This window comes from Lycorma delicatula, chromosome 13, assembly GCF_047948215.1.
Source record: "Lycorma delicatula isolate Av1 chromosome 13, ASM4794821v1, whole genome shotgun sequence".
NCBI lineage: Eukaryota > Metazoa > Arthropoda > Insecta > Hemiptera > Fulgoridae > Lycorma > Lycorma delicatula.
Window position 1 is genome coordinate 5,746,782 of NC_134467.1, and position 23,428 is coordinate 5,770,209.

Sequence of the window (23,428 nt, forward strand, 5' to 3'; positions counted from 1 at the left end):
GTATAAAATTACTTACTTGGTCAACAAAAATGAACACAAATAAATAATACTGATATTACAATACAAATTTCACTTTAACAATGCATATAAACAAATGATCCCAATCTACTAAACAGTGACGCCAACACATGTAATTGTATATTTCAATACAAACGATATCTGGTTATAATGATGAAAAAAAAAATATATATATATACACACACACACACACACACACACATATGATATTGCACAACAGACTTAATAAATAATTTTTCATTCACGTAACAGTTAAATAAGTTTAATAAAATAAAAATTTACTTAAATTTTCAGAATACATTCGGGTTATAATAAGAAATGTACAAATGTAACATTGATCTCAAATTTGTTTCAAACATTAACTTCAATGTTTGCCATTTTATGCTTTGTCTCACCGCGTGTTAAACGTTGATGGCAATGCAAAGTCTCTATCAAATACAGTAGTCCTCGCAATGAAAATTATACAACTGGTGCAGTTGCAGCAGCCGCCAATGTGATCTCTTTTGTCTCTTATTTGTTGTGCAAGACAAAGAATGAAAAATTTTGCAGACGGTTTCTTTAAACCGTTGTTATGAATGGTAAGAAATTTTAATATAATGCAGCAAATGAATTGTTGGAGTTTACGAACTGCTCAGTAAGCTGCTGCTTTGAAACATGTCCATTGTTGGACGTATGGTGTAGCAGTCATGAGCTTTCAAGTCATGACGAGTTCATGAACTCGTCATCACAAATCAAAAGAAGTCACTAGTAGTGACATTGAAAAAAAGTTCAAAAAAGAAGTTACTAGTAGCAACTTCTTTTTCAAACTCGTCATCGCAAATCAGCTAATTTTGAAGTCAAGAGTTCTAAGGTTCAAATCCTAGTAAAGAGAGTTACTGTTATACAGATTTGAATACTAGATTGTGGATACTGGTGTTCTTTGGTGGTCGGGTTTTGAGTTAACCACACACCTCAGGAACGGTCGACCTGAGACTGTACAAGACTACACATCACTTAACATTCATATATATCATCCTCATTCATTCTCTGATGTAATAATTAATGGTGGTTCCGGAGGCTAGAAAGAAAAAGAAAAAGTCATGAGCTTCAAATCAGAAGGCATTAACAAAAAGTAATTGAGGACATTTATATACACACTGTGAAGGATGCAGAACTTTAAGTTTTTTTATTTGTATTATTTAAAAATGCATCGATAAAGTAATATTAGTTCTTCAAAAGTTTTTTTAATTGCATTTAAAATACTGTAAGAGATGCAAGATACTGTACTCTATCTATACTATTATAAAAAAGATGAAGAGGTTTTTTTTTGTTCGGGATACTACTCAAAGTAACTACTCAATCAGTTACGACCAAATTTGTTTATCCATGTTTCTTGGCATAACCGAGAAGGTTTTTAGACGTATTTCATCTCGAAAAAAAATTATATGTATAGTAGTGGAGATTTGCTGAGCGAAGCACGCACTTTAATGAACTGAATTAATTAACTGTGAACTGCGAGTGTCTATCACTGTGTGGAATCTTTTTTCCTGTTTAGCCTCCGGTAACTATCATTTAGATAATTCTTCAGAGGATGATATGTATGAGTGTAAATGAAGTGTAGTCTTGTACGTTCTCAGTTCGACCATTCCTGAGATGTGTGGAAAATTGAAACCCAACCACCAAAGAACACCGGTATCCACGATCTAATATTCAAATCCGTATAAAAATAACTGGCTTTACTAGGACTTGAACGCTGTAACTCTCGACTTCCAAATCAGCTGATTTGGGAAGACGCGTTAACCACTAGACCAACCCGGCGGGTATCACAGTGTGGACTGGGTTTGAACTGAATGATTCGAATCAATCAAATGAATAATATAAAAAATAATAGAATTAACTCCACATTAAATAAATTTTTTTAACAATAATGGGATTCCCGTTGGGGCTGTGTGTGAGGCTAGAGTGGTGAGGTGCGCAAGCTCCTCACAGGAAGCTAGACCAATCATCACCATCAACTGATAAAACGGGATGCCACTGTGCCGCTTTTTTGGAAGGTACAATGGGTGCTCTACAGTCATCCGATTTTCAAAATTCAAACAGAGTATTTTTTAGAAAGTTGAAGGCTAGCTTTTGCATGCATCCGGTACACTCTCGATCTAACAGATCACGGTTATTCGGAAATTTATATATATATATATAAAAGTTTGTATGTTTGTTTATTATCACATCATGCAAGAACCAACCGACCGATTACTTTCAAATTTGCAGGATACGTTTACCCCCTACGTGAAAAAATGAAGTTAAATTTAATTACGTTAAAAAAAGTAAGTTTGAAAGAGAAATATTTAGTTTTATTGATGATATATAAACAATTATGTTTAATGAATTCATCTAAAGTCGATCTCCTATTCTTCTGATAATGGAAATTTGAATTTAAAGAAGCTAGGAAAATTTAATCAATTTTATTTACTTTTAATCCTAAATTACGTTAAAACAGATAAGATTGGAGAAAGATATTTATTTTATTGATGATTTATAAAAAATAACTATGTTTAATGAATTGGCCTAATGTCGATCTTGAATACCGATCCTGTCTTTTTCAGATATAGAAGAACCTTTTTACAACAAAACAAACTATCCGACTACCGTTTTGGCTTTCAAACAGATCATAGTATCATCGAACAGATTTATAGAGACTTTGCTAATATTCAGATAGCTTTAGACAAAAAAACGTTTGCTCTCCCGGTTTTCTTGATATCTGCCAAGCCTTTAGATTAAGTGTGTCACACCGACTCTTTTAAAATTAGTCAGCATGTACCTTTTCAGTTGTTTTTTAAGTAATTGATATTTCAATGTTATATTCCAGACTGAACTAAAGTGATCGGTCGGTTGGTTCTCGTATAATGCTGTTGCAAACAGACAGATTCACAAACAATCGCATTTATCTATTAGATGAACCTTCAACACGTTTAATAAAATAAAGCAAAACAAAAATATTATTGGCGTAGTTTTATAATAAGTAGACCGATTAGATTACATTTTTAAAAACAGTATACGCATATGCTGGCAAAAGATACATCTACCATTGGCTGTACGTATTTATGTATATATTTTATTTTTCCTATTACTTTTTCAACTCGTGCACATTTCGTACTATTTGTGTTCATTTCTTTTTAAGATACTTTATATTTTTGAATAATTACTCAATTATTGTAATTAAACAAAAAAATAAGCTTGGCGCGGAGAAACTAATCTTTGTACTAATATTAACGAGCGAAATATGGTATATTTCGCCTCAGTTTTCTGACGAGTAGTTCACCGTTGTGCGAGTCACAAGGAGTACGCCGATGGCTTGGCGAAGATTCTGAACGATCTCCCGGGCATCAAGAATGCTGGTTGCTAACGCAGTCTTCCGCCTGGGGTTCACCACTCGCCGGCCCCAGTGTCGCACAGTTCATTGATGCCAGGAACCTCTACAAGCTTAACAAGGCAGAACCGCCACCTTTCTCTTCTGAACTGGGGGAAAGTTACATCGACGTCACCTTGGTGACGGGGGGTCTGCTTAGGTGTACAAGTAGTTGGACTGTCTGGCCCAAGGCCAGGTTAGTGATCAAAGGTTTGTAATCTAAGGAGACTGGATCGGGGCAGGCTGCGGCTTGTCTTTTTTTTAAATAGAAAATATAAATTTTTTTTACTATCATTAAATTACAAAGAACTCATTATTTTATTGCAACCAGTGTAGCACTATTTTTAATGCTGTAATAACTTGTGATTTTTTTCAAGTCTTTATTTAAAGTCTCATTTTCACATCATTGAAAACCTTTAATAATATTACAGAGCTCCTTAATTAATACTTTGACTTCTCTTTGTTAGTTTAATAAATTTAATTTCTCTTTTAGTGGATTTGATTTTTGTTTACTTCAATATATCTCAGACCAACTTATATTACCAGCTTATAGATGACTTGATTATATTTTTTTTAGAAAACTTTCATTTTTTACCTTTGTTGAATAATAAATACTTTATCAAATTGGGTAACTTATCAAAATAAATAATTACTTTGATAAATACAATTTCAAGCCCAAAAATCAACAGGGCTTAATGAAATCCATACTTAAAAAATCATTTTTTTTAACTTTAATTTCATGATCAAAAATCTAATTGTATTAATGTAAATGAAATGCAAATTTAAAAAAAAAGAGGTTATAAACAATTTTTCAGACTTCATCTTTCTTAAGCTGTGGCTGTTTTTAAAAATGTCACATGAGGTAGCTGTTCAGCAAAGAGGTCAATGAATTTACAATTTTTTTTTGTGATTATATTGCATAATTTTAATAATCAAAAATGTCATTTGGTTAACCAGCCATTAGTCAGGTTGTGAGAAAAAACCTCACCTTTTTATACGCCATTTCTGCTCTACTGGGAAAAGGATGAAACCGTCCTAGGAATTTCTCCAAAATTATAAGAGCTGTAGTCGTGGCAGTTAGTTGATGCTCATTCTTAAAACATTACTAAACTAGCAAGAGTAGTAGCAAAAGACAACAAAATAACTATGGAGTGCTGGAAACACTTTTGTCTGGATTCAATGATGCATGAAATCATAAATTTTACAAACCAGAAATTGGACTAAAATGAATATAAAATATTCAAGAGGTGTACAGGACTGTTATTTAACTAATGAAACAGAATTAGCTGTATCTTTAGGGTTAATGTATATCATTGGAGTTAAAAAAAGAATCGCATTGAATTAAATGATCTTTGAGCTGTAGATGTAACAGCAACTGAAATATTTACTGCCACTATGTTCCAGTGAAGATTTCGTTTGCTACCGCAAGCACTGAGATTTAATGATTACTCTATACACGTTGAATGAAAAAAGATTGATAATTTAGCCCCTATTCGTAATATTTTTGATGGATTTGTAAAAACATGTAGTGAAAGATACAGTGTAGGAAAAAGTGTCACGGTTGACGTGATGATGCAGGTCTTCAGAGGACGCTGTAAATTTAGTGTATATGAAGAGTAAACTGTGTCGATACAGAATAAAATCTATGCTACCGTAGACTGAAGAACCATCTAGACAAATACATACAGAGATATACAGGTCAACAACTTAAAGACAGCCCCCCTTTATCCGTATCAAATGTAGTCAAACTCTGTGTCAGTGAAATAGATGGTACAGTTAGAAATGCGACTATGGATAATTTTTTCACCTCTACACCTTTAGTAAACGATCTCTATGCCAATTACGGATTTACGATAATTTGGATTCTCTGCAAAGATAAACGGGAAATTCCAGGAGAGCTTCTCAACGTTTCAAAAAATCCCAGATGTTCATCTATATTTGCTTTATCAAATCCCCCAAATTATTGTTCCATAGTTTCTTGCATTCTGGATAAGAAAGAAAAGAAACTTGTTCTTGTACTTCCTATTCTCCATGGTATGAAAGTAGTGGACATGCTCTGAAACCCGAAATTATAACTTATTGTAATGTTACTAAAGGTGGATCACCGATCGTCTAAAAACTGAATATTGTGTATCATGAATCAGTCTGTTGTCGGTTGAAATGGCCGTTTACTATTTTTAATGGTATGCTAAATGTCAGTGCTATCAATGCTCTGATTATTTTCAAAACATACATGTGAATATAAGAAGAAAAAATGATTTTGATGGACCTTGGAAAAGAGTTAGTGAAAAATCAACTGCTGAAAAGAGTACAAATCAAAACACTGACTATTCCCGCAAAACAAAAAATTACATTGTAGACCTTGCCTACAATGTTTAAAATTAGCCTGCTGAACCTAACGATCAAAAGCCTCCAAAGTGCAAGTACTGCCCTAAAAGAAAGAACAGGTACACTAACAAGTGCAGAGCCCCTATTTATAAGGAGCCAGTATCTAGGGCAGTCTTTGTCTGCGTTGAATGTGTCAACAAAGACAGTGACTGAATTAAAACAATTTATAAGAAATTATGTTAATTTTTTAAATATAAAGTAAAGCAAATTGTTTTATCTTTGTAATATGCAAACAATAAGTAAATATTGATTACATGTAACTTCTATCATACTATTTTTACATAGCCCAATTTTTGTTTACCAGTGATGTTTCATTTGTCTAATATCTTATTCGCAATTATATCTTGCAAGAACTAAACATATCTGGGACAAAATAAATCATTTTTTTTTTAATGTCAAATACAAGAAAAGTTCTCTACACCTGACTAATGTCGTGTTAAGCGTGGGGAACCTAATCAGACCCAAATTTTTCTACGCTCTCTTCAGATATCGTGTCAAATTTGCTTTCGGTATTAAGTCACCCAAATCAATAAAAACATTATTTTCATGATTAATAATCATTAACCCCTTACCAGTTTTTGAAGAGATAACTTGTCATTAACTACCTTAATAAAAATTGCCCTTGAAGAAATAACTCATCATCCACTTTTTTGCTAGTAATTGCAAGTAATTTGTTATTATGAACTGATCTGCTTTATTCTTGATGAGTTACTGCAATGTGTGAGTCTAGTTCCATATTTATTCTAATTTAACACTGAAGCACTAGTAGCATATTGATTCTCTATTCTATCCTTCGTAACAGCTGATACCGTGCATTTGTTTTCATTGTTCCTGAGTTGAGTTGATGTTCGTTTTATTATTTCTTTGTGTTATTTGTTTTCTTTTATTGCGCTCTCTAATATATTTTCTGAAAAATCTCTAATATATATGTAAAAGTGGAGATTTGCCGGTTGAAGCACAAACTTCAATGAACTGAATTAATGAATTGTGAACTACCAGTCTCTATCACTTTATGATCTGGAACTGAACTGAATTATTCGAATCGATCAAAGGAATAATATTACAAACATAATAGAATTAAATTTACGTTAAATAAAATACGAGGGTAAATCAAATATAAACGGGATTTTTGTTCCAGAGGATCTACGGTTGGTAGGACTGGGCCTGTGCTTCTAGTATGCTTGGGTGGAGTCATTATGAGTGGGGAGAGCCAGCCATTCCACACTTCCAACCAATTCGTCAGTAACGCTCACAATGTAGCAGCAATAGGTGCACCCTTCCACCGTGCAATGTATAATTATAAAATTTCTTGCTCATGAAGTTTAAGCGTTGGAAATTTTTCATATATTGACTGCACAGTTCAGGGACCAAAAATTGTCAAGGACTCTTGTGTTTGCCTGGCATAAAGAGTTCAAAGAAGAACGAAAACAAGTGGAAAATCAAGAACACGATCACCGTCCTCGGACCAGCATTACAGACAAAAACACTCGTGCGATTTGAGGCATTCTTGAAGACGATCAGGTTGAGAGTATCTGAAATTGCAGAACAGGTTGGAATAAGTTATGATGATGATGAATCATCACCATTAACTGGTAACAAACGGCGTGCTGTTTTGGTAAGTGAAATGGTGTGCTTCTCTAATATCTCTGGAAAGTCATCAGATTTTCAAAATTCAAACATGGACTTTGTTAGTATGTTGAAGGCTAACTTTTTACATGCATCAGGGTACACTGTCAATCTAACAAATTGACATGATTATTCGGAAATGTGTATATATATATATATAAAGTTTGTTTGTTTGTTATTGCATCACTTGAGAACCAACTAAAAGAATTGACCCAGAGTTGGCTCTGGATTCGCCTGGGCTGACCCGAGTCCAGAGGGTCCAGCTTCTGGCTAGACGGCCAGCTAGTACTTTATAAAATAAATAGCAACGAAATGTATTTCTGTGTATTACTGAACTCTGTTCATGATCTGTTTATGTATATAATATGAGAGAGATCTTTGACAACAATTTTGGCTGAAGGGAAGTTATGTCTAAACATCCATTTTTAAAAAGAAAATAATCTATCCCCAACTTTTTATTTATTCTTTTGAAGTATTTGACTGTACAAATTATAAACTGCTAATATTTCATTGATATTATATAAATTGGTGTCATTACTGAACATTAATCATTTTCCAGCAATTTTAATTCCACTATTATTCTCTATCACAAAATAACATTAATGTACCTATCCATAAACATATAATCAGAGAGACCTAAAACAACAATTTTTATATTGTATTATTTTTAATTATAAAGTAAATAGCAACCAAGTATTTCAGCTTATAACTCATATCTACTTATCCATATACATAATATGACAGAAATCTACAACCAACCCGTTTAAAAAAAATCAAACTGCTTTTTTCATTTATTATTTTGGTTAGATTGCATTAAAGTAATACATTAGATTGTACAGATTATAAAAATGTTAAAAATAAAATCACAAGAAGAAATCTTACTTACAAACATGCACGGCCCTGTCAGACAACAATGTAATAAAAAAAACAAAACAGAAACATCAATCGTAAAAGAAAAGCTGTTAAAAACTTAACATTGTCCTGAAAAAGTATTAAGTATTTCTGTATTAACAGAGGCCACTTGATTTTCACTAGTTTCTGGTTTTTCAAATTTTATTATTGTGTTTAGTTTAATTATTGCTTTTTTTATAAATAAATTGTATCAAACTTGTATATATAACACAGACCTGCAAAATTTGGGATGTAGAGGAATGTTTTTTAACTACTGACACAATTAATTCCTAAGTATTTTTTTAACACTGAATCCAAAAATAATCTTCATTTTTTCTATCATGTCAGAATTTTTCACAAATTGCAAATTTCAAAATTTGTAAAAAGTTGAAAATGTGATACTATAAAATAGACATAAAACATTATTTTTTTATTAAAAAATAAAAAAAAACATATTCATTTTTTTGGCCTTTACTGTGCATTTATATAGCTAAACAGATTAGTGGTCTGAAGAGAATGGTTGGGGGGGGGGGTTGGGTTGAAGATGACAAGACAGTGGAAGAAGAGCTTGGTCAACAGGTTGCGATAACACTTAACAAGATGTAATACTTTATTGGCAGCTATCCGCCACTGCTGTTTTTGTCAGTGGAAAATATGTTTCCAGAACATAAGCAAACTTTCCGTTCTCTAAATGGCTTCAAGAGGCTGCAGATTCTTTTCGTTACATTTGTGATGAGTTAATGGTGAAAAGGCAAAAAAAAAAATAACAAGTTTCGATTGACAAGTGTACCTGTCATATTTCAGGTGAAAATAGGAGATCAAGGCAAAACTTGGGCATCCCAATAAGTTTGCTGCACATGTGTTGAAGGACTTAGATGATGGTCAAAGGGAACAAGAAGCGTACAGACTTGGAGTTTTAATGGAGTCACAAAATTACACCGACGATTGTTACTTTTGTTTGAACTGGTGTTCATGGTTTCAATTTAAAGAATAAAAAAGAATCGTTTATCCAAATATGCCATACGCTTTATGTCTGGTTCCACATGGTCCAGACATACCAGTGCCAATTCCATCAGAAAATTTAACTGAAACAGATGGTTCCACAAGCGATTTAAATGAAGATAATGTCAAGGTGTATGAACCTGGAGATAGCTATGCACCAGAGTTTTATTCACAGTCTGAACTAAATGATTTGGTTCGAGAATTACATCTGATCAAAGAAAATTCAGAATTGCTTGGTTTGAAGATTAAAGTGAAGAACCTACTAGCAGCTGGCACATTACTTTCCTGGTTCAGGTATAGAGAAAAGGATTTTCTTACACATTTTTCAGAAGGAGGAATTAGTCTTCTGCACCGATGTACGTAGACCGGTTCAGAATAAAGTTCTTCCAACTCTGCGTATCAAGTTAGGCTTGGTCAAAGCCTTACCAAAAGAAGGTAAATGTTGTAAATAGATCTGCGACAAATTTCCCGTCTTATAAAATGCTAAATAAACAGCATGTCTTTGCTGGTCCTGACATTAGAAATCTTCTCAAACAAGGTAATTTTGATAAACAAATGAAGTTGCAGTAAAAGAAGTTTGGGGGTGAATTTAAAGAAGTACTAACCAAGTTTCTGGCCAATAAGAAGAATCTGAACTTCAAATCAACCGCTCGAGCATGCTGCAGAAGTACAAAAATTTAGGCTGTTCTGTGTGCTTGAAGGTTCACTTCCTAAATTCACATGTGAACTATTTTCCTGAAAATCTGGGTGCCGTTTGTGACGAGACGTGAAGAGACGGGTGAGAAATTTCATCAGGACATGAAAGAAATGGAAAGGACATATCAAGGAAAATGGATTACTATAATGATGGCAGACTACTGCCTGGCTGTTACACCAAGATGAACCCTATAGAGAACATAGAAGGAAAAGCGCAAAGTAGAGTATAAGCCGTCCAAAGAAAGTTCGACACTTGAAATAAAAGTTACATACTTCATCATGAAAGGTAGGTGAAGAGGGGGAGTGGTTTCCTAAGGCACTACATACCTCATAAAAATTAACCACTATAATAGAAATTAGGCTTATTTTATGGCAATTTTCATTAGAAATTTAGGGGTCAATGACCCCACCTGCCCCCCTCTTCAGACCACTCAACTGTTTAGCTCTAAGAATGCATAATATAAGCCAAACAAGCATATAAAATACAATATTATATATATTACATTAATTTATTATTAAAAAAAAAATGTCTACTTTATTGTATCACATTTTTGTAATTTTTAATCTTTTTGATAATATTGAAATTTGCAATCCTGACATGATGAAACAAAAATGAAGGTTATTTTCTATTCAGCGCTAAAAAATACATAATCAATTATCAAAAACTAAAAATCACATCGATCGCGGGTTTATGTAATTAGACAAGGTTAACGCAATGGTAATACGATACAAAGTTCGGTATTCTGAATCGTCAGTTACATTTCCTCATCCAACCTAAACTCAATTAAACCAAGGTATTTACTGTGTAACAGAAAGAAGCAAAAATCCACAAATAAAAAAGCAAGTGGGCCCCCCTTATGTTAAAAGAAAAGTACCTAATATTGTAAATTGTATACCTACACTGATAGCAACAATTTTGAAATATTATTTTGTGCTTTAAAAATTAACAGATTTCTGCTGAAAAAAACCCAAAGTAAATTAGATAAAAAGCAATTAAAAAGGATCTCTAAGAAGAAGGATTGTAAAAATGTTTATAAACAGGATTCCCACTGAATTTTAAGGTTTGTTTTCCCTGACTTATTATACTGACCTTGATAAAAATTTCCTGACTCTCATAATGGTATGCTATCACAGTTTACTCTGAAAAAAAATAAACATTTTATTTTTTTGCAGCCTCTACCATCCCTATAGCTGCCCAACTCGTACCTTTCATTATTTATTATTACATTCATTCTTAAAGTTTATTTTTTATTGATTTTTTTACAATATACATTTAAAATTACACCATTTTTTGTGATAAATTGTTTCAGTAAATTACACTGAAGTACAAAAAAAATTTAACAAGTTTCTTGCATAAAAATGATCACGGTAACTAAAAGTAACATAGATAAGAAATAAAAACTAACTAAAGACATTTTTAGAAATAATTGGCTTCTACATAAGATTGCTAAACTTTTTCACAAAAACTAGCCTACATTATTTTGCCAAGTAAAAAGAAAACAATATTTAATAACTTGGTTTGCATAAAAATTCTAAAATAAACAGATTTCAATTTAACAAAAAATATATGTATGATCACAACTTATTTTGTACAGAAAACAAACGTTACTAATATTTACTTGAAAAATATTTTGTCATTATTAGTCCAGTGTATTTGCAGAATGCCATCAAAGTACAGTACAGGAACATGATTGATGACATCATTTAATAGCTCCAAGCTGGAATTTTGACACTATACAACTATCAGGAAAAGTAAAAGTTGCACCAATATCTTCACGTAAACTTAAGTATAACTTATTTTGTACAATATTGAGAACGCACATAATCTCTGCCTTAGAAACAACATCATTACAACAAAAAGAAGTAATTTTTTAAAGTATAACTCTCATTAAAGATTTTTGACAAATGTTACAAACAAATTTTTTCTTTGGTGTGTAAATTAATATGCTTCTTTAAATTCGAAAGATGATTAAAAGCCTTTTGGCAGAATTTTCAAACATAATTTCTTTCTTTTGTATGAATATTAATATGTGTCCTTAAACTGCTGTTATGATTAAATGACTTTTGACAAAAGTTACAAATATAATTTTTCTCTTTTGTATGAATATTTAAATGTAATTTTAAATTAGAACTTTGATTAAAAGTCTTCTGACAAAAGTTGCAAACATAATTTTTCTCTTTTGTATAAATATTAATATGCGTCTTTAAAAGTGATTTTATGATTAAATGACTTCTGACAAAAGTTACAAATATAACTTTTCTCTTGGGTATGATTATTTAAATGTAATTTTAAATTAGAACTCTGATTAAAAGATTTCTGACAAAAGTTACAAATATAATTTTTCTCTTCATTATGCATAAGGTGGGTTATTAAATCGTTATCATGAATAAGAGCTCCTCTTCCTGGGTGAAATGGCGATTGAGAAGATGAAACGATTATTTCCAGTTGTAGAGACCGAATGGAGGGAGATAGTAGTAGTGCTTGATGAGCTTAAATCTACGGTAACCACCTTATATCCCAACAAGTGTCCGGGGCCTGACTCGGTTTCAGGCAGCCCATTACTGCCTTTGAAAATTTGCCACAATAGGCTACAGCCTAGCTAGCATATTTAGAAATCCACCACTGCTCAAACTCCCATGGTTGGAACAATACAATTTTAAATAGAAAGAGTAAGGTTGCACATCATATTTAAATGATGTCGATATAAAAAAATTTCAAAATATTAAACAGACAGGTTGACAAATAATTGCAGGCACTTATAAATAAAAAATTCAAAACCAACCTCAGATTCAAACCCCCAAACCTGTTGACACACATTAGTACCACTTTCAGTATGCAGGTTGGGAAGATTTGATTTAGTGTTTATCATCATAACTATTACAAGATAAATAATAAACTTGCATCCAGTCCGCACTGTAATACAATTGATTTGCTTTTATGGAAAGAAATGGTATACGATTAAAATAAAGAAACAACCTGTTTTCTGTGTAACTTTGTTTATTAAATTAAAAAATAAATAATTTCTAATGTACATTTCGAAATTAATCAATAATCAATCTGCTTAAATATTTAAGTGGATGTTATAGTACATAATTCTGAAATTGTTTACATTAAGGACAAAATGTTATTTATTTATACCACATAAAAATCACAATTTATGTATTATAAACATATTTCACAAACAATACTTAAAAACACAATTGAAAAAGTGATAAACACAATTATCTATTTCTTACAACTATTCGATTATCTATTTCCTATCAATTCGTCCAACGTTTGACGAATTGATTCATCAGTCAAAGAAAAAAAAAAGAATAATAAAATCATATATACAAATCTATTAAAATATATTGAATATATCAGAGAATATACCGGTGGCAACACAGTATTTTTTTTATTTTAAAGATTCTTAAATTTTTTAGGGAGGTTTATACCTTGGGCAAAAAAAAGACAAGCAAGCAGTAATCAACTGACAGGAATTTCTATCAACCATCAGTAGTTACAAATAATGTATAGTAATTTAAACTGTCTGTTCTAAAACCAAACATGGTGTTGGATGCCCCATATATGTAAATGGAAAAGTCCATTAATGGAAACTGCCAAAAATTTTTAGTGTTTAAACGGCAGAAGTTATTGCCATACAGCAATCTGTTCACTACTCTGAACATTTCCGCGAAGAGATGGTGCTTATATGTTTCGTTTCGTTAAGTGCACTTACTGCAATTCGGAACAAGAACATTATCCCACCTGAGTTGGTCTAGTGGTGAACACATCTTCCTATATCAGCTGGTTTGATAGTAGAGGGGTTCCAGCGTTCAAGTCCTAGTAAAGTCGTTATTTTTACACGGACTTGTATATTAGATCGTGGATACCAGTGTTCTTTGGTGGTTGGATTTCAATTAACCACACACCTTAGGAATGGTCGAATTGAGACTGTACAAGACTAATCTTCATTTACACTCGTACATATCATCCTCTGAAGTATTATCTGAATGGTAATTACTGGAGGCTAAACAGGGACAAGAACATTAAGGATGTTCTTATTGCAAACATCCTGTCCATTTTATATATTTTAAATCGATGAGGACAGCGATGTGTATTTGTATGAACTTCAGGAAATGTTGGCATTGCAAGAAATGAAAGCGCAGATGAAGCTGCCAGTACAGCAATAGTCTGTGATAACTTTGATATATTTCCTGTACGAGTGGCCGATGTTAAAAATTGTCTAATACTATAAGAAACAGGTAGAGTAATAAATGGAGAAGATTAAATACAAAACTAAATGCAGTTAAAACTTTTTCATATAAATGGAAGAGGCACGTGAATTAAAACTCGCTGAGAACAAGAGGTGGTGACCAGACTTACAATTGGTCAAACACGAATAAGAAATTTATATTTGTTAACCGGCGAAGAAAGACCAATGTGCAGTGTTTGTAATAAAGCACTTATATAACAAAAAAATGTTGATGAAAATAATAATAATAATAATGAAAATTTGGGGCTAATGACCATAGGAGTTGATGACTAAAAGATATCAGTGGGACACCAATTTTCCAGATGTCCAACTAATTGCACTGCTTAAATCCAGACTAGACAACTTAAAAAAACCAATACATTATTTAAAAAATTTAAACACTATTCAAATAAATCTTCGCTGCAATACAAATGTTTTTTATTGATGTTACTTTTACAGAAATTTTAATTTAATTTTTCCAAGTCATTTAGCAAAAATATAAATGTGTGTTTTGGCCTTTGTAAAACTAATTATAAAAGCAAATGTCTACACACTATTTTCTTTAACCGTATTACTGAATCTCTTTTTTCTTACATGGTACATATGTTCCAAATTTCTTTTTAATTTTACTAAAATACATTTAATTTTTTTTTATGTATTTTTTATTTACATAGTACCTTACACATTAAACTGAATGATATGTGAAGTGTTATATGATAAAACTTTTTTAAATTGTCCTTTTCAATTATCCAGATTTGGCCTTGCAAAGGTCCATCTGGATAATTGGTGTTCCACTGTACGCAAAATCTAACACTCTTACCATTTCATTTTCAACTTTTAAATTTTCTGATTTAACCAAGTCAGTCTCTTCAATCGCTAAAAGATCTTTTATGATATCACCATTACTAATATCAAGCAGTTCCACTTCCAGTTGCAGTAAATCTGCTTGCTGTAATAAAAAGCAAACATGAATGCTTCAAAGTAAATGTGATTTTTTTGTATAATTTATAAAATAAAAATAATTGTATCTCTTAATTCGCTTAACACACATAAATAGTGCAATCACAGTTAAATTATTACTAATATTATTAGGCGACTTTAATATGCCAGGTTTTGCTAAATGTTATCAAAAAATCCTGCTATTCACCTTTCATATTTTTCTACAAATTAACAATCAAATAATTTGTTAAAACTCTTGCGGTAATTCTCATGATTTTGTTTTTTCTAATCTTACTGACACTGATGTTAATACTGGTTATGGTGAAATTTTTTATCATAATAAACATCATTTATCTTAGAGAAAACGTTACCTACAATTTTGAATTCTAATCTTATAAATATAAATATAAGATTTACATAAATTCTTACCAGATATAAAAATATAAATTTTGTAACGTTCAACATTTACTAAATGAGAGTTTGATAGTAAATAATATTTATTTATTTTTTGTACTGCCTGGTAATATTTAAGTTTGTGCATGGAACATGGAAGCTGAATTTTGCAGCATATGCCATGCCTGACTGGGATTTGATATTAATCACCAATACAGAAATTTTTTTGTCATGTACCAAATATACTTATACAAAAATGTAATTATCAAAGCGGTTCTATAGTGAACTTATTATCACAGTTATTAATAAGAAAAATTTCCATAAGCTTCAAAAATAATATAGATCTACTTATTATTAAGACTATTTAACAACAATGTATATGTAAAATTTTTAGTCACAAAGATTTAATTTTTAATTATACTGTTAAAGTTGAGGAATCTTTATCTAATGATTCCAAATATTTCTTTTAAATCTACTAACAAAAATGATGGCAGATCTTCTACTTTATGTACTTATGATCTTTTTATGGTTTCATGCCCATTTATCTGAATTAAATAAATAAATGATGTTAAACATTTACCACACTTACAGAAATTGAAAAAAAAATCAAATACCAATTACTCAGCCTTTGCTTGATGATAAAAATGGAAAATTAGCTCTTAACAACAAAGAAAATTGCAAAATTATAGAAAGTACTTCAAAAAATTATTACGTTGTTTGAGTCTAGCGGGTCCATTACTGCCACACACCTCGCAAGCTTATCAGTCGATACGATGTTATATCATTAGATGGTTTACCTAGTTTGATTGGTTTCAGCTATTTTCCATAGATCCAGAAAATATTTATTTTTGAGAATGGATGTAAAGCAATAATAATTAAAACTAGCTAAACAAGAACGTTATGACGATCAAAGTTCACATTGTAGGTAATTTATGAATTAGATGGTATATGAACAATCTCAACAAAAAAAAAAATATGAGTATGTGTATGTAGTAGTGGAGATTTATGGGTTCAAGCACAAACTTTAATGAATTGAATTAATGAACTGAGAGAATTGAATTAATGAACAGTGACAGAGATGTCACTGTGTGACCTGGGTTTGAAATGAATGATTCATATCGGTCAATTGAATAATATTAAAAAAATAATACGAGTAATATTAAAAAAATTTCTGTAACAACAAATTTTTGTTACAGTAATAAAATTTCTGTTTAGCCATGGGACTTCCAGCGGGGACTGCGTGTGAGGCTAGAGTGATGAGATATATGAGCACCTCATGGGAGGCTAGACCAATTATTACCATCACTGGTAACAAACAGGACGCCCCTAGGGCGCTGTTTTAGGAGATGCAATGTGGTGCTGTTATAATATCTTTGCACACAATCATCCGATTTTCAAAATTCAAATGGAGAATATATATATTATAAATAATAAACTTATAAAGGTACATATTAACCAAAGCTGCAGTAGATGACAGCACTTTTACAAATAATTGAGTTTAACAACAAATTTTTACACGCCAGATAATACTTTACCCATGGGATTTCCATCATTGGCCGTTATGAACAAAATTTATTTACAGGAATTTGAGAGTAGAATAGTATATGGTATTACCCATATTTATAAAATTCAAACACGGGTTTGATACGTGGATGATATTTATATTTTGGTAATCTATGAACCTATTATAAATAATGAACAGTTAATAATTTTAAAAAACTTAATTCTTATAATAATTTAAAATTTACATTCGAAACTGACAAATACAGAAAAAAATTTTTTTTAGATGTTGACAGAAATTAGTAAACGTAATAAAATTATAACACATGTATATAAAAAACCAACAACTAATAAAATAACTATTAACAAAAATTCAAATCATCCTTGGGCGCATAAAATTAAAATAAATTTACAAACATGTTAAATAGAGCATACATTACACACATAATAATAAAAAAAAAAACTAGATTAAAGTTATTACAATAAAAAATGGATATAACATGTCATTAATTGATAATAGTTATAAAAAGCAAAATTTTAAATCTAATAATAAAAGCATGTTGATACCTATAAATAATAAAAGTGTTGATGAAAATATTTATATAAAATATTGCTACACTAACAACAATATTGAAAATTTGGTTAACGTCTAAAATGATAAAAAAACAAAATAGCAATTACTTTCAAATTTGCAGGATACATTCATGTTATCCCAGAGAAGCTTTTAAACCATCACCCGAGGCCCTAACTCCCTTGTAAGTTAAGATATAACTTAACTTCGCCCCCAAGGTGGGTGAAGTTATGAATTAAAGATACTCATTAAGGAAAAAATAAACTAATCCTTTTACTTCATTATTATATTTCTGCCCTTAAAAAGAAATAAGTTAAGAATTTTTCATCGTCAAAGGTGTGTGTACTTTAGTTACTATAGTTCCCATTATTCTACCTATTGTAATTTAGTTCCTTTTTCAGATTTCTGTGAAGCCTGAATACTGTAACTATTATTAATCAGTATTATTCTCATAACCATGAGAATAACATACAGTGCGGGAGTCTAGGATATGGAGTCACCTGGGTAGATGGAAACGACAACCAAAGGAAAATCTACAGATGTCCAGGACACCAGTCCCCCTGGAAAATTGGGAATGGCAATTGAAGCGATGTCTGCAGCCATGAGGTAGACCTTGAGGTGGCCCCCGAGTTGGCTCTGGGATTCGCATGGGCTGACCTGAGCCTCGAATGGTCCAGGTTCTGGTTAGACATCTAGTCTCTTATAAGAGACCTAACATGTGTTTAATCCCTTTGGGCAACCAAGTTACAGGGTTACAAAAATTAGAAAAGGTTTTAAATGATTATTTTTGAATATAAACTTTTAATAACATTATAATACTGTACAAATATAAAACCCTCTGCGCTACTATCATATTTTTGAAATTGCACTATCAATAACTGAAGGCAAATGTTCACAACAAAAAACTGAAATTATAGACAACATTTAGCACCAGGTGACTCTAGTATGATTTCTTTAGCATTGCTGCATCAGCTCCACAGAGCAGCTTATAACTTATATCATTACTCATAACTTATAAGTTAGCTCATAACTTAAAATATCATTTAATATGGTAAATATGTTAAGTTTTCCTAATGTAAATACAGAATTAAATTTTATTTTATTTTTATTTCAATAATAAAATTATACGTCACAACTCTGTTGAATCTGCATCAGGTTAGGTTTTTATTACTAACTTGATAAATATTCAAATATGAAAAGCCATTACAAATAACAACCGTTTACCCAGAGCTTATTAAAATGATAACTCTATGAAAAAGTTAAAAATACACGCATTTCAGATATCACTGAAGTTTAAAAACAACACTTTTGCCCTCAAACATTAACCGTTTATCATTCACACACAACTTAATAAGTCGATATTAATTAAATAGAAAGAGAATTAAAAACAATTTTTTTATAACAGAACACACGCGTGCACGCATACACACACAGAAATGAAATTAACAAGAGATTAACCCATGTTTGTTATAATATCCAATAATTATAAATACTTACATGACCCGGATAAAATTCCATCTCTTCTTCTGTCTTCACAGTGTGTAAATCATTTATTTCACGTTCAATGATTTTCATATTAAGATTAATCTGTGGTGAAACTTCATCATTTAATGAGATCTCAGACTCCTTTAAATAAGATAAAAAAAAACCTTATAAAAATTTGAAAAACTAATTATTATTCGACAAATAGTCTTTTTTTATTCTGAATGTAACTTAATAATACCATTATATAATTATATTATGTCATCATAAAATAAATTAGTAATAATAAAACAGATTATACGATAAAAAAAGATGTGTTTAAAGTCTATACAAATTTTTTATAAAAACACATGAAATAATGTTAAGGTAAATATTTAAAAATAAAAAGTCACAAAATGATAATTCACAATTTAGAGGGCACTATTGAAAATTAAATACATGTTAATCGGAATCCAGATAAATTGAGATTTTTTTTTAATTAGTATTATTTAAAAATTCATCAACAACGGAAAGTTGTTTCCATAAAACAAATGTTGAATTGTATTTTAAATAAATTGCTGGAAGATTTTTTCAAATGATTCAGGAATTCAGAAGCACACAAAGGCCCCTTTCTTGTAATCTGAAGTACCATGTCAAGTTACGCGAAAACAGTACTGTTATATGGTTCAGTTTAGGTGGATATTGTTATTTTTTTAAGAATAAGTGACAATTGTTTTTAGTAAAGATTGCACATCCATAAATATAAACACAAGGATATTTAATTTCACTTATAAACACCAGTTAATGATCAGACAGCCCAATTTTCTATCTTAAAAGCTCAATCTGACTTTGAGGGAGTGCCAAGATTTGATATTAAACTTTATAGAGGAAATATGTAGACATAATAAACATTTCCTACAAACTTTATACTTCCTATTGACTGCAAAAACAAATCAATCTCTACCAGTCGGTATACAGATCAAGAATAAATGATTGAATGAAAACGACAGTAATTGTTTTATTGTCATAAACATATAACTAAAAATTGATCATTATTACAAAAAAAAAAAAGATTGTAACATTTAAAAACTACTGTAGAGCGACCCATTTTTCTTGTTTATTGATAATAACCATGATGACTATAACAACACATGCCAAGTCTATTGACTTTTGAATGCGCATCATCCTTCTAAATAATTGTTATGATTTTTCTCTTCAACAAAAATTGTTGTCATTGATCTGTGTCTTATTACATATACAGATACACATGAGAACTATTGTAGTATAAATATAAACATGTTTTACACCAAATTAATGTTCGATTTCAACAGTATGATAGTACAGAGGGTTTTAAATTTGGACGGTATAATAACATTGTACAAAATGTATATTCAAAAAATTGTCATTTAAATGTTTTTTTTTTTTAATTTCTGTACAAAAATCCCACGACCTTGTAACTTGGTTGCCCAAAGGAATTAAGCACGGATTAGATCTCTTAAAAGAGATAGTAAGTGTCAACAAGTATTGCTTTGTCGAAGTGAAGGTTAATTCTAAGAATATGTATTAAATTTATCCCAAATACCATCCAAAAGGACTTTTAATTTGAAAGTTGTTTAAAAAACTTCCAGATTGTTGGCATGCACATATAAGAAATATGACGAGTGAAAAATCACATATACAATCAGACAGCATAAGATTATTTTATTCTGTCTTTAATAAACGAGTAGAATTTTTGCTTTTGCATAACTAATGCTAATTCTCTTATAACATCATATCAGTATGATATGATCGGCTTTCAAACAGATCATAGTACCATTCAACCAACAGATTCATAAAATTTTCCCTAATATTCACAGCTTCAGACAAAAAATTCTGCTCTGCTTGTTCTTCTTGATATCTGCCAACTCTTAAGAAGTGTAACATGCTGGCCTTTATAAAATTAATCCGACATCTACATTATCAGTTTTTTTTTAAGTAATAGATATTTCAAGATTACATTCGAGACTGAATTATCTCTAATATTTTCCGTAACTGTAGGCAATGCTCAAGGAAGTGTATTCTACACGCACTTCCAATACGCTTGTTCTCACAACACTAAAATAGCATATTTATAAGCGATTTGCTTGTAGTGTGTAAAAGTAATTCACAAGTTCACAGCACCTTCAAGAAGAGTTTAACAACATTGAAGCGTGGCAGAAGTTGTGACAAATAAAGTCTAATGAAAATTAAAAGTACACATTTTAGTTATGCATTTTCAAAGCAGCAACTAAAGTGTTCACCAAAGCATTTTAGTGAATACCAAAATGCTTTGGTATTTACCTTGACAAAAGGCTCACATTTGGAAAAAAAGGAACAACTGAATACTACTAAATTTTGTCAAATGTACTGGATTCTAAATTGAAACTCAAAATTATCTCTGAACAAGATTATTTACAAAGCCATCGAAAATTTGATCTGGACTTATGGCAGAAATATTAACAGGATCTAATATAATTATATTATGTATACAATACAAAGTTTTGCACATCATCACATTGCAATAAACCACCTAATAATGTCATTGGCACCGATGAGAAACAGCTGTGAGGTAGACTTTATTTCCTTACAACTTTGTACAATACAAATAACAATGTACACGATTCAAGATACCTATAGTTACAGAAGAAATCTCAATTTTTTAACCAAAACTCAACAGTCATCCAAATGTTCTGACAGTTAATCTTTGACATTTATATCCAATTGACCTTTTTTAAAATTCAAGATCTTTAAGAAGTAAATCCTTTTATGAGAAGTATGATGTAAATAAGAATTAACTTTTGCCGTTGAGGTTTCTCCTTCAAGACAGTTGTAAACATTTATTCATTGTCCTGAACAAACAGATTATAGGTATCTACTTGCATTAAAAAAAAGAAGTTTATATAGTTGTTATTTATTTCAACCACATTCTAAAATATGTTAATACGATTTAAAAACATAAACCGTCTAATAATTTCATTTGGAACCAATGAGAAACAGCTGTGAGGTAGACTTATTTCCTTACTCAGTTACTGTCATGTCATAACTGCTTCATGTCGTATCTGTACCAGCGAGTACGATTTGTTCTCATATCCTGATGTCCTTGATGATGTCAAGCAGATGATCTTTGTGTGTGCTAATTAGACAAATCCTAGGTGTTGTTGAGCGAACCACCGAGTTAGTCTAGTGGTAAACGTGTCTTCCCAAATCAGCTGATTTGGAAGTCGAGAGTTCCAGCGTTCAAGTCCTAGTAAAGGCAGTTTACTTTTAAACAGATTTGAATACTAGATCGAAGATACAGGTGTTCTTTGGTGGTTGGGTTTCAATTAACCATGCATCTCAGATATGGTCTACCTGAGACTGTACAAGACTACACTTCATTTACACTCATACATATCATCCTCAGAAATAATACCCGATGATGATTCCTGTAGGTTAAACAGGAATAAGAAAAGAAAAGGTGTTGTTGAGTAGCCTTTGGTATAGGAGTTCATTAAATTGTACTCCCAGAAGTGAAAGGTGTTTTAGTGGTGTTATTTGTGATTTTGGTAATGTCAAGTGTTAGATTACGTAAAATGAGTGTTTCTTAAGATTCATGCGAGTGGGTGTAATTTACTTTTGTAAATTAATGAGTAAATGAGTAATCACGTTTTCAGTGAAGTGTACTTCAACTGTTATAGTGTTTTTACGTTAAGAGTGGCCAGTTAGATTCGACAGGATTGTTACTGTCAGTTTTGTAGTGTACAGCTGTGGCAATATTCTAAACAGGTATTGCCAATTGGAATATTTTCTAAGTCTAAGGTGAGCTATAAGGGGAAATTCCTTCTTTTTATTTTCATTTATCTCCGGACCCCCTGACATCCCCCAAATCATATCCCAGATTTAGGTTTATACATTTTCCGACCCCCCTGCTACCCCAAATAGTGAAAGTGGGTACTCAAATTTCAGATTTTTTTGTGTAATCAGTTTCTGAACTCGGTTTGTTAAAAATAATTTTTTGTAAAAATTTATAAACATTTAAAGTTTATGAAGCCACAGAATTCATTTCTAGCTGCTACGACAGAAGGCGTTCTTCAGTGATGTCTAGGAAGGCGTCTGATGACAAAAAAAGAATAAGTCCAACCAATGGATGTTGCCCCTGGCAGTAAGGATACAGAGACGGTGGTCACTGGTATAGATGTTAAAGGGAAATCGACTGAGGTAAATGGTGTTAAGGCAGCTGACAAGCAACAGGCAAGTGTGTCTGTTGAAATGGATATAGTTAAGTCGACTCCTGAACAGGAAGACGGTAGAGGATGGTTAGTGGTA

General features: G+C 31.3%; 1 protein-coding gene across 6 annotated transcripts in view; it reads right to left on the reverse strand.

Moving 5' to 3' along the window:
* LOC142333566 (uncharacterized) overlaps window positions 1-23,428 on the reverse strand; it is a 156,058-nt gene that overhangs the window by 14,871 nt on the left and 117,759 nt on the right. For 5 of the 6 annotated variants that reach the window (XM_075380866.1, XM_075380864.1, XM_075380863.1 and 2 more), the window contains 2 exons: window positions 19,142-19,270; window positions 15,062-15,190 (listed from right to left, as the gene is read on the reverse strand). In XM_075380866.1, the coding sequence (XP_075236981.1) occupies window positions 15,062-15,190; window positions 19,142-19,270 (258 nt within the window). Of the gene's footprint in view, window positions 1-11,096; window positions 11,147-15,061; window positions 15,191-19,141; window positions 19,271-23,428 lie in introns of all 6 variants that reach the window. The other variant, XM_075380869.1, reaches the window with a different exon arrangement.